At 46.6% G+C, this 12,024-nt stretch overlaps 1 protein-coding gene across 19 annotated transcripts in view; it reads left to right on the top strand.

Moving 5' to 3' along the window:
• MBNL3 (muscleblind like splicing regulator 3) overlaps positions 1-12,024 on the top strand; it is a 90,167-nt gene that overhangs the window by 52,616 nt on the left and 25,527 nt on the right. For all 19 annotated transcript variants that reach the window (XR_014885073.1, XR_014885072.1, XR_014885075.1 and 16 more), the window contains 2 exons: positions 3,000-3,164; positions 11,665-11,865. Coding sequence is in view for 15 of the 19 variants with exons in the window: in XM_085231024.1 (XP_085087150.1) it covers positions 3,000-3,164; positions 11,665-11,865 (366 nt within the window). In the remaining 4 variants the exon portion in view is untranslated. The remainder of the gene's footprint in view (positions 1-2,999; positions 3,165-11,664; positions 11,866-12,024) is intronic.

The raw sequence follows: 12,024 nt of genomic DNA, 5'->3' as shown, positions 1-12,024 counted from the left end.
GGGGGTGTTCTGTTGTACAGTTGGCTCCTAATGGTTGTTGTGAGATGGAGAATCTGCAGTGGTGCAGGAGAGTGAAACCCATCTCACTGGTGGCGTCTAAGTGGTCATGGTGTAATGCAGCAATTGATGATACATGAAACCAAAATGACAACAAATAGGAGCTGGGTTAAAGATGTGATTTCTGAATTTACATGGTGATTCATTGGGCCTTCCTGGAGCCATACGAGGCCCAAATGACAGCAGTGCCTGCACTTCACAGTTTTTGCTCTGCAGCAGCATCTCTGCAGCTCTTAGTTCCTTGCAAACACATATTCCATATCTTCATTGGAACCAGCACTCAGTGGGCTCTGCTTTCTGCTCACAGCTCAGCAGACCAGGTCTTAGCAAGTATGTTGCATCGTTTTTAGTACCTGGATGGAATTAAACTGTTTTGAGGGGAAGAATGAAGAAGAACAATGTTTCACAACAACTGTGGTGTATGGTATCATTGATGTGCCAAATTTCAGTTGGAATGGCCAAGCCCTCTCAAGTTGAGGTCAGCCCTAAATGTATTGCTCACTAAAATGGCAGCTCTTTTTTCATTTCCTCCATTCCTGCAGCATAGAAACAACCTCACAGATCCATTCCAAATCTGGTAGATACGTTAGCATTCTCCCAACCCGAGGCACTCTGTGCCAAGTTCCAACCAGGAATAATTAATGTGTATGCCCTGGAAGGCTGCAGTCCAGAACAGAGTACAGGTGCTCTGAGCCTGAGTGCTGGGCTCCTGCTTGCTGTAGAGATGCCACCTTCATCGTGAGCTCCTTGATGTGTGTTTGGGGAGAAAGCCGTGTGTGGAATCACAGTAACAGCTTGGCTTGGAAAACGGAATTCAAGATGTTGTGTGACATCACCTTGAAGCAGCGTGCTTGCCTTTGCTGTTCCACCTGCCTGTGAGCAAGGTGAGCAGGATTGGTCAGGGAAGCAGGAAGGATGACCCAAACCAGCTGAATCCCAAAGTTTAATGCACTTCTTTGCCTCGAAGCAGTGCTGGCTGTCTGGGCACCAGCAAGCTGTGTGGTGCCATCTTACCCTCACTTCAAGCAATGTCTGGCAATGAAGATTGATGTCCTCGGGGTCTCTGAGCAATTAACTCGCTGCTAGGGATCTGGTGCTGTTGGATTGCAGAGAAGCCAGAAACAATAGCATGAAAAAGCCTCTTTTGCAGTTTGGTTGTCAGAAGCCGCTCAGCACCTCCTCTAGCAGCAAGGCAGAGTCTCACTGAGCAAATGCAGGCTTCTGAACCTCGGGAGGGTTTAGCCCATCACTTCTTGCACTCGATTATTTGCCTTTAAAAAATAACAGCAGAGAGCCAGGAGTTTTGTTTAACTGCCTGATCCCCAAGGAGCAGATCCAGGAGCTAGTCTCTAGTGATGCTCTTTCACACAGCCTCTCCCACTCTCTGCAGCCCTCTTCCTCTGCAGCAGCTGCCGCTCCTGATATGCTGAGGTGGTTCGAAAGCAGCTCCTCCAGTGGTGCACAATGTTGGCATTGTGTGGTGTTACTCAGCCCTGGTGCAGTGACTCCACCTGTCCTGGCAGAGACAGATCTTAAAAATCCCCAGGGGAGCGTCCTCAGTTTGGATGAGGGCCATCCTGGAGGGGCTGTGCCCTGTCTGGTGCTTTGTGACAGGGTGCCCTCGTGGATCTGGTTATAGGGTTGCTGCTCTGCTGCCAGCAGGCAGGAACATGAGGTTACCTCGTTTGCCCTTTTGTTTGTTGTTTTTTTTGTTTGTTTTGAAGGCGCACTTAATTATATTGAGGCTGAGAACTCAGTGTCCATCCCTTGGAGAGAATGCCTGGGACAAGGGCTGGGTAATAGATGATCCTATTCCTTTGCTGTCTGCAGTAACAATTATTAGTTATCCATCATGTAGCAGTTCTGTGTCCCTCAGTTCTGGCCCCATTTTGTGGGGCTCTGAATAGCTACAGAAGAATTACTGTCACATACACACACAAAGAAAAAACCACCAAAAAAACCTCACAATTTTTGCATAAAAGTTATTTATAAAACTTATGCATAAATTGCAGAAGATGTCTCTTGTATTCTGTACATCTTTTTAGAAGATGAAATACATAGAAAAAGGTTTTAAAAATCCCACAACAACCTAAGCATTAATTATTCTTAAATATATTACCATTTTTTGTACTCAGTCGACTATTTGCATTTTTCTTTGTTTGCCTGCAAACGCTATTTATGCAAAGCACAATTTTCATATGGTTTTGAAAGCGATGGTTTCAGGTGGTCTGTAATGTGAGCAGAGCTCTGCTTTTTTGGAGCTCCTGGCTTCATTTGTAGTTCTGTTTATTTAGGGGAAGGAAAGAAAGAAGTCAGTGATGCAAGGTACTGTGGCTTTTAATGAATGGAAGCATGAAAGGGGAATTGGCTGAACTCTTGCTCTTGTTGCTCTCAGTTCTCAGCATCTCAGTCTACATGCTTGCTAAAGATCAGTGGTACTTCTCTTACAAAGGTGTTGCCTTGCATTTTACCCAGAGCAGCTGGGGTAGTGGTAGGGACGTGTTCCTCTGTCTGGTTGTTAGGGCCAATTAAGTGGTCTAGTGTTGGGAGGGAGAGGAAAAACAACCCACACAGGAAAAAGGGAGATTTTTGATGTTGCTTCTGGAACTGTTGTTAGTAGCTTCTGGAAATAGTGATGTTTATGTTAGACTTAGGGTTTTTCTTTCTTTCTTTTCAATCATGTTAATTAATGTTAGGAAGCTTCACTTTTGGATTCACTTTGACTGTGCTCAGTTAGTGTTACAGCAGCAGAAGTCGTGTTGTTCTTCTCTTTACCTAAGTATTGTTCTGCTAAAGGAAAAGCACAAAAGTAGCGCAATAGCCACCAAAATGCCTCCGCCTGATTGTATTGTTACAGTAACCCAAACAACCCATCATTAAATTTCTCTGGCTGCCACGAGCCTTGCATTCACTCAACTGGTGTTTTTGTTATGTTTTTTCAGGGCCGGTGTACCCGAGAGAACTGCAAATATCTCCACCCTCCCCCGCACTTAAAAACACAACTTGAAATAAATGGACGCAACAACCTGATCCAGCAAAAGACGGCCGCAGCCATGTTTGCTCAGCAGATGCAGTTCATGCTACCAGGCACGCAGCTACAGCCAATCGTAAGTCACTGCAGGTTGGGTTTCACACTCATCCTGATTTCTTTCCTGTTTACTTCTGGAGCTGTGGCTCTCCTTTCCTCTGATAACTGAGTACTGCGAGTTCAAGGCGTCAGCTGGAAGCATCTCAGTACCAGGTGGAATCTGACCAGTTAGTTCTTCTACATCCCTGAAACCGAGTGGCTTGATTCCAGTGCATTCTGTTTTGGATAGCTGTTTTACACTGGATTGCTGGAGCTCTTTGCCCTGTGGCAGGAAGCCAGTAGGTTCGTTGCATTGGTGGGCTGAAGTTGGGAAAGATGGATTCTCTTCACCTAAGTATTGTTCTGCTAAAGGAAAAGCACAAAAGTAGTGCAGTAGCCACCAAAGTGCCTCCGCCTGATTGTATTGTTACGTTTGTGTCTGAGGGACCAATTTCATTCTAGCTGTCCCAACAGAGAGCTGTTAATGCCACAGCTCTGTCATTCTTTCTCTTAGTAATATTGTTTTATACTAACAGTAGGAAAGACTTATTTCTCTTCCAGAAGAAGGGAAACCTGTGGGAAATAGCTGTTTGCAGAGCAGTTTGGAGAAGCCTTCACTGCCTGTCCCCACTGTGGACTATTGGTTAAAGCAGGTTTTCGGGCTGGAGAACCACGTTATGCCGGGGAGAGGATGGCTTGCATCTGCTGAGTGTTTGTCTGTCAATATATCTTAAGAAAATGCCTGAAGTTTTGAAGTAGCTCTTCATCGCTGACATCAATAAGCTGTACGTTTTTAACTGTGAGCTTAATTAGGAATTTTCCATTTCAGTCATGGGTGAACGTCCTTCCTGGGGCGATGTGTGCTTGATGTGCCGTTGCTGGGTGAGGCTCCTTGGGCTGTGCCATGCAGGAGGTCTGGCTAGATCCTGAGATACACTCTTCTAGCCTCTAAGTCTGTGAAGCAGTGCTTGGCCTCTTGGTGTCCCACCTACAAAGCCCCCAAATGGGGGCAGTGCTGATAATTCTTCCCATTTCCAAGATGGGAAAGTGAGGCAGAGGAGAAAATGAGCTATTTTTTGGTTGGTCTGGGTCCTGAATCTGCTGCAGTCTTTGCACCTCTTCTAGTGGAGTTTGCTTTTCACTGAAGTACGTGTTCATAGGAAGGAAATCCTGGATTCCCACAAAATGGTAGCGCTGGTTTCCTAGCCCTATATGGAAAGCAAACCTTTCCTGTTTGGGGTTTTCCTCTGTGGGGAATTCACAGTGGTTCTTTGGCTGGCTATTCAAAATACCTTTGGGATTTCCTCTTTGGAAAGTTCCCATCTTCCCACTTTGCAATCTTGCAGATCCAGTTCTCTCCTACTACAGTTTCACTGCTGCTTTTTAAATTGCCTCTGAGACTGAATCTGTTGGTCTGTCTGGTTAGTGCTCTCATTTCAGAGGTAACCTTATCTGATGAGAAAGGCCCCTGGTTTCTAAATTGTGCCATGAGGGAGACGTGGGGAAAGCAGAAAAATAAGAATTGGTTCTGCAATGACTGTTCGCTTCCTGCTTTCCCAGAGCTCAGAGTAAATGAGCTCTTGTTGTAATTCCTGCTGCCTGGCTTGTTCCGCACCAATTTCAGGACAGACAAGAGATGGCCCTTTCACCTGCTTCTGATTTCCCAAAGATGCTGCCGGTGGAAGCAGTCTGAGAGTGTTTTTTTCTCTTTAAATGGGAAGGGTGGGGCCTCCTCTTAGCTCCACGTGAAATTCTTCAAAGCAGAAAGCATTATCTCAGATGCAGCAGTGGAACAAATTCCATGTGATCAGAAAGCTGATCAACGGTATGCCTGCTTAATTGGGATACTTGCCAAAGATGAGATTTGGAGCAGAATGTTTAATAGCTCCAAACAATAGCTGAATGCCCAGACTTTTAAAAGTGCATTTTCACCAGAAAAAATATGTGTAAAATAGTGCTTAATGTAGCAACTTCTCATCATACTTCCTGAAATGGCATTGGATGTGTCCATTTATGAGCATATATCTTAACTTGCACCACTGCTGACATCCAGCAAGAACTAATCTCCCTGCTGAACTAATAGCCAGGACCCTGATAATGCCAGCTTAATGAAGGCTTGCTCTGAGAAGAATTGTCCCAGGTGTGCTGCCTGCTGCTCACAGAAACCTACCAGGTGTGAATTAATGTTGGGTTGCTAGCATGAAGCTGTTTCACTGAAGTCTCAGGTTTGCTCTGTGATGTTGCTGTTAACCATCCGTGCAAAGCTGAGAATCACGCAAATGTTTGATGCCCATCATGCAGTTTTAAACAGAATGCTTCATACAGCACTTCAAAACAAGTCAGGCGAGGACGCAGAACAGTGTTTGCTCTGTATTTGTCTTAAGGGAGCCTTGAGGAGATGGTGTATGTACCAAGGAGGAGAGCTCTGTAGTAAAACGTCAACTTTCAAAAGGCCAAATTCACTTTAGTTGCTGGCTTGGTCTGAGCTGTGCTGGAAGCTTTCCAGGCTGGTTGTTCTGTCTCTGCTGAAGATGAAGTAGAAGTCTTGAAGGTGAATAGAGCTGGGCTCTGGCATCGGTATGGAAAGCCAGTTGAGTCAATGTTGAGTTTTGTTTCCCAGACACAGTCACTTCGAGTTGTTTGTGCACCAAAGCAAGGCTCCCAAAAAGCGATGCACCCTGGGCCTGATTCCCCACCCTCTCCATTGTGCTTTACCCCTTTGCAGCAATATGAGGCTGGCTTTTGGTGCTGGCCACGGAGCTGCTTGGGCACTGACTGCTGTATGGACCCAGCAGTGCCCTGCTGTGGTCGCAAGGCACTGCTGTGCTGGCAGTGTGTGAGCAGGTGGCTGGGTGAAGCAGTGCTGACACACCTGCCTCCACCATTGCTGCTGCCCTGGGAAGTTGTTTCTCTGAATTCTCTTTGCTTTCAAGCCCTTCATCTTTTCTTTCCTGTCAAGCACATTGTAGACTTTGCTCAGTCACCCGTGCTCCCAAACACAACCAGGCCAGCACTTAACCCAGCCTGCATTTCCATCCTGGTGCAGTAGGTCCCTGCTGCTGCCCCACGGTGCTGAGGAAGGAGATAAAGCACAGTGACATGGTTGGAATAAGTGAAGGAGACTGGAACTGGTATTTTGGGTGCATGCTTGTTCCATGCAGCAAAAATCTGATCCTCTGGATCCATAGTCAAAGGCACATTAGCAATGGGTAAACACAAGTATCTTTGCCCACCTGGGAGCTGGTATCCCTCAGAATCACTGCTGTGAGGTGTTCACACCAGACTTCTATGCAGCAGCAACTCAAAAGGGAGATGCTTTTTGAGCCAGGAGTGTCTTGGTAGTCTGACTGGGGGAACAAGCTGTGGTGCTAACAGCTGGGCTTTGACCAGTGGGGTTCACTGCAGCATGCTCAGCCTTCGTGCTAAAGGGATTGTCTTGCAGCAAGTCTCATGCAGTTGCACTGCACAGGAAGACAAGCTTTTGCTTTTTCTGAACAGTACCACTTGTGACTAATATTGATCAGTCCTCAGCCTTGTCAGTACAATATCTTTATCTTCTGTATTTCTATCACTAGTCTGTAATAAAAGCTACTGCTGTATTTTGTATGTTTCCTTGTGTAGCTTCTTAGCTGCTCCTGTCCTCCAGGCCAACAGCACCTCTGTATCCACACCGTCTCTCATTTTCAGGCTTTCTCTTTTTAGGTTCTGAGGTAACTCAGCATCAGCACTTCCTGCCCAAGGCTGCACTGGGCTGTGCTCAACAAAACACAGCCACTGCCCTGCTTTCCCCTGCACACCCACTCTGTGTTTCTGCTGCAGCTTCAGCATCATTTCTGTTAGGCAAATTGAATGCAACTTCTGGTTTGTTAACAAAATCAGCTGTTCCAGGTAATGTGTCACGGTGGTGACAAATAGCTCTGCCTTGGACAGTGCCTTCTCAGTGCTCACACTGTCACCCAACCACCCCTGTGCTCTGGATCTGGGAAATGCCCACACCTGATAAATGTCTGCTGCAGACAGAGCTGCCAAAGTTCTTGGCAGGCGTTCCTCCTTGAGATACGGTCTTACAAAAAGCCATTTGGGCTTTTTACATTCTTGCAAACATTTTAATAATCAGGAAACCTGTCTTGTGAGCCGCTGCTGGTTTGAGCCCCTCTGCCTCTATGCTGTGAGCGGTTTCCCTCTGCTCAGAAGTTAGTGGTAGTGTTTGCATATGTTAAGATTATTAAAAAACAGTCTGTGAGGAAACCTGTCCCTGCATTTGCTGAATATACAAGATCTCTAAGGGATTCAGCAAGTGAAAGTGGTGTTTTCCATTAGGTTGTTTTGCCCCAGAGCATACCAGTCTTCGTTGCAGATAGCAGGTTCCTAATTCTGACATGCTTGAATTTTCCAGGGAAAAGTATCATCTAGGTTTCCAGAGACAGATCTGGTAGAGTTGTTCCCTAATTCTGCTGCAGCTGGCCCTTGTGTTCCTAGGGGCTTCCCTCTGTCCTCAGCCAGCTTGGGGACCTGTAGTTTGCACACCTGCCTGCTCTGAAGGAGATCATCTGTGCTCCCAGTGATTAAAAGCAGCCTATTACACAGGCCTTTTTGAACCTTCTTAATACTATCCAAGTTGGCTGCTGCCTGTATTGTAGCAATGCACTTCAGATCTTGCAGTGCTCCATCAGCAGGGAGGCTGGTGGATGTGCTGGTGGTGCCTGACAGCTCAAGGAGCCTGGGGCTGTCCCAGCATGCCAGCCTCCTCCATTGCACACATTGTGTTTGTGGCTGTCTGTCCCAGGCTCTTTACTCCTCCAAGGTGATCTGCTCAATTTAAACTGAGTACGAAATGAGAGTGGCAGTTTGCAGCTTCTGATAATCCTTAAAGCAAGCCACATGTTTTTGCTGTTCCCGCAGAGGCAGAGCTTTTGTCCTGCTGTTCAAGAGCTTGGCCACAGTGCTTCATTAGCAGTAACGACTTCAGAGATTTGGAATTGCATTGTTGGGTTTTGCATCAAAACTTGACCTTACCAGCCCTCTGTCCAGAGCCCACAGCATGTTTGCCTGTCCGCTGATAAGAAGGCTTTTTGTTAGAGAGTGCAGTCAAAATACTGGTCTCTCCAACAAATCTCCTGGCCAGATGCAATCACAAGAGGTGGATGGGAGGCACCCTGAGGAAAGTGCTGTTTGGAGTAGAAATTACAGTTGTGTTCTGGCTGTGAGGAAGAAACTTGCTTGTATTCCCTTGGGACAGGCCTGGCACGGGGGACCTGCACAGATGTAAAGGGAGAGAAGATTTGGCTGGCACTGTCTTTATTACTGGTACTGATGCATGAGCCAGACTGGATTTCCCAAACCAAGACAGACAGTCAGGGCTGGCAGTGAGCACAGCCCATCTTTTTCCCTCATCAGCCACAGTAAATACAGAGCTCCCCGATGCCAGCTTGCAAAGGAGTAGTTTTCAGTGCATTTGATATGCTTCAGACTTGAAAACAGCGCTTTGAGGTTTAATGCCTTGAGTGAGGTCTGCTTGTTCTTTGGTTCTTCGTCTAGGTTTTCGTACAGCCGTCCTCCAGCTAAGCTTTGCCTCCGCTCTCATGAGTTTCCTGGAAGCAGGAGCCTTGGGCTGGGTTCAGACTCTTCTGTAAATCCAAGTTTTCTGGGAAGAGCTGCTGACAGCTGTGGCCTGAGGAGGGCTGGGATGTAGCATGTGGGTCTCCCAGTGGCCGTGCCTGCATGAACCCTGTGTTTCTACTTGCTGCCCCCGGGCAGGGTGTGGAGCAGAGCTGTAGCTTTCAGTCAGCAGCATCAGGTAGTGCTGTTCAGGCAGGAGGAATAAATGGTTATGAAACCTTGGGAATGCTGCAGCAGATGGCAGGCAGGGCATGGAGATTTGTGGATGACTAGTGCCAGCTAGAAAGCAAAAGCCATCCTGCTCCTTCATGCGTCCCTCTGCAGGTCCCAGAACCAAGAAGATATTGCACTCTCGACTCCTCTTCAGGGACATCCTTCATTTGCTTTAGATCAGACTCCTGTTCGTTAGCTGGTTCTGCTTGCTCCCACTGAGGAAAAGAGACCACTCTTGGTAGTATGGCCTTGGAGACAGGGACAGTGTTTCACAGTGCAGGACCTGTTTCCCAGTTGTATGCTGGCATACAATCTCTTCAGGAACATTTCAATACACTCCTACAGGTTTTGGTCAGTTCATCCAGTGTGAGGTATTGCAAAACCCCAGCCTTTCTCCACAAGTTCTTCAGCATCTTCTACTGGGGCTGTGGGAGGAGTGCCTCTCCAACCATCCTTGCTGCTCTGCTGGGATAACTGGGACTCCTGTTGTACTAGGTGCTGGAAATACGTTGGATAGATTTGCCCACGTATTTGTGCATGCCACACATACTGCAATGTTGGAGCTATTGTGGACGCGTAAAAGAAGTGCTGGCAACATGTGTCAGGCCTCGGCACAGCCCTGTAAAGACTGTCCAGGCTGAAGAAGCTCCTTAAAATAGAATTAACAGTTTGAACGATGACAGAAGTTCAGCAGATGTCACTGTAATTACTGGTACTCGTACAGAAAAAAACAGTCTTAATGGATGCTGCCCTCTCACTGAAGTGTTCAGGGAGTCACACAATGTTTGAAGATCCTTAAAGAGCTTTTCTAGCAGCAAAAGGTGTAACATGTCCGTGAGCCAGCGAGTAGTGAAAGAGAGAACAAAATGATTTAATAAAGGGCTATGGACTGAAGGATCTCTGGGTTTAATAGTCAAAATCTCCTATCAGCTGAAGCGGGGTTTGGATCAGGCTCGAAAGAAGGAAAATTGGAAATCCCTCTTAGAGGATTATTTGGTTCACTGCACTTAAAGTACCAAAGTCCACTGATTCAACAGGCTGCGTCTTGTCATTGTGGAGGAGAAAGTATATGCTGGAAGTGGCCTGTCATCCCCTTTCCCATCCGCTCAGGTGCTGTTACTATCCCTCTGACCCCAAGAAGAGGGCATCATTAAGCTGTGAAGATAGGTTAGGACAGCTTAGCTGTTGTTGCTGTGGGCTGCTTTATTCCAGATCACAGCTAGCAGGGTGTTTCCTAGTATATCAGATTACTGGGGTGAGGATGCTGTCAAGAAACAAACTATTCACGTGCAGTTTCTTACAGAAAGCCATGAGATTTGAAGTACAAAAATAAAAGCAAGGAAGGGGTGATGTGAGTGGCCGAAGAACTGCCTAAGGGCTCTTTGTAAGCACACTTGTGTTTCTTGCTGAGCAGAGGCTCTAGCTGCTGAGGGCAGTGTCATTTGTGCCAGCAAATGTGAGCAAGCTTTAACTGTAACCCAGAGTTTCCAGCGGAACAGGTGACAGAAGGAAAAATAAAAAGGGCTGCAAGTCACAGGTTACTTTCCCTGGGGGCTTGTCAAGCTACTGTTACAGGAGTAGAACTGCTTCTTTGCAGGCTTTGGCCATCTGGGATGGAAGAGGGGTGTTTAACACCATCTGGGTGCTTTAAAGTTTCACAGACTCTCTGATTAGGGGCTGTTCTTAGGCTTAGCATTCTATCCCTACTTAGGAGTTCAGTTTAGGAGTTTGCTTATCCAGAAGAAATGAAATTCTAATGGACAGTAGCTGCTGAAGAAGTTCAGGCAGGGGAAGCTGGTCGGCCCACCTGTGTTCTTCACCGCTCTTCCTGCAGGGCCTGCCTAAGGCAATTCAGGTTTCAAAAGCAGTCCAGGTCTTTGTGGTCTGCTCTTCTGTCCCTCCTGGGAACATCACTCCTCACAGGATGGACAGGGTCCTGAGTGTGATACTGGCCCACCTGAACATCATCTGGCACACTCTGTCCATGTCTCTTTCAAGCCAGAGAGCTGCTCTTGCAAATCTGTGAGGTCTAGCATATTGTGTTACTAGGTGTCGTCTTGTCTCCATTCCCATGGAACACAGGCTCAGGGTGTTTCTGCAAAATGGCTTTTCCCTGGAGGACGTTGACAGTCCTAAACAAATTCCTCAGTGTGCAGAATGCTAGACCTTGAAGGGCACCAGAGCAGAAATGCTTCTCATGACTCTAAATCATCCAATTTGTCTGCCCGAGCCAGACTATCCATAGTAACATGAAGCTCAGTGCAAGTTGGTAGTAAATTCAAGCTAACTGTGGTACATGCTTCTAGATCCTGAAGCTTCCATTTACCTTGAAGTCTCTGTACAGCATTGCAGTGTAGACACACAAAAGCTGAGGCATTTCTCTGGGAGTGAGAAGTCTGTTTAATTTGGACCTGCCTTAATTGCTGGCATGAAATCCTTAATTGTGTCATTAAACTATAAAGATCATCAATATACTTTGATCTGACAAATAAAGATGCCTTATGTTCAGGATGAGTCATGAATTTGTGACTCAGGAGAAACGAATGGATCACAAGTAAATGGCAATAAATGAATAGATTGAAGAGCACAGCGTTTTAATGTTGCTTATCGATTTGCTTAAAAGGATTGAAGTGCTGTAAGGCTTTGACTGGGTAATCCAAGACAGGGCTCTTTAACTAATATTTTGTTTCTCCTTTTTCTATGCACAGACAACATTTCCTGTGACTCCATCGCTTGCAACAAGCCCCACAATGGCTTTTAGTCCCTACCTGAGTCACGTTTCTCCTGGGATGGGCTTGGTTCCTGCGGAGCTTTTACCAAATACTCCTGTCCTGGTTTCTGGAAATCCAACTGTTACGGTACCAGGAAGCTCTGCTGGGCAGAAACTGATGCGTACAGATAAACTGGAGGTATTTGGATGTCTGTTTTCATACTGCTAAAGGGAATGAACAAGGTGCATTGGCCCAACTGCTGCACTCTGCCACAATGACCTGATGCAGTGCAGTGCAAAGTTGCAGTTCTGTCACAGGGCTGCTGCTCTCTGCTGGAGCAGGCTCACGTGGGGACTG

Source organism: Meleagris gallopavo, chromosome 9, assembly GCF_905368555.1.
Source record: "Meleagris gallopavo chromosome 9, MGAL_WU_HG_1.1, whole genome shotgun sequence".
NCBI classification, from domain to species: Eukaryota; Metazoa; Chordata; class Aves; order Galliformes; family Phasianidae; genus Meleagris; species Meleagris gallopavo.
The sequence above is the reverse complement of the archived record's forward strand: the minus strand, read 5'-3'. Positions and strand labels throughout refer to the sequence as shown.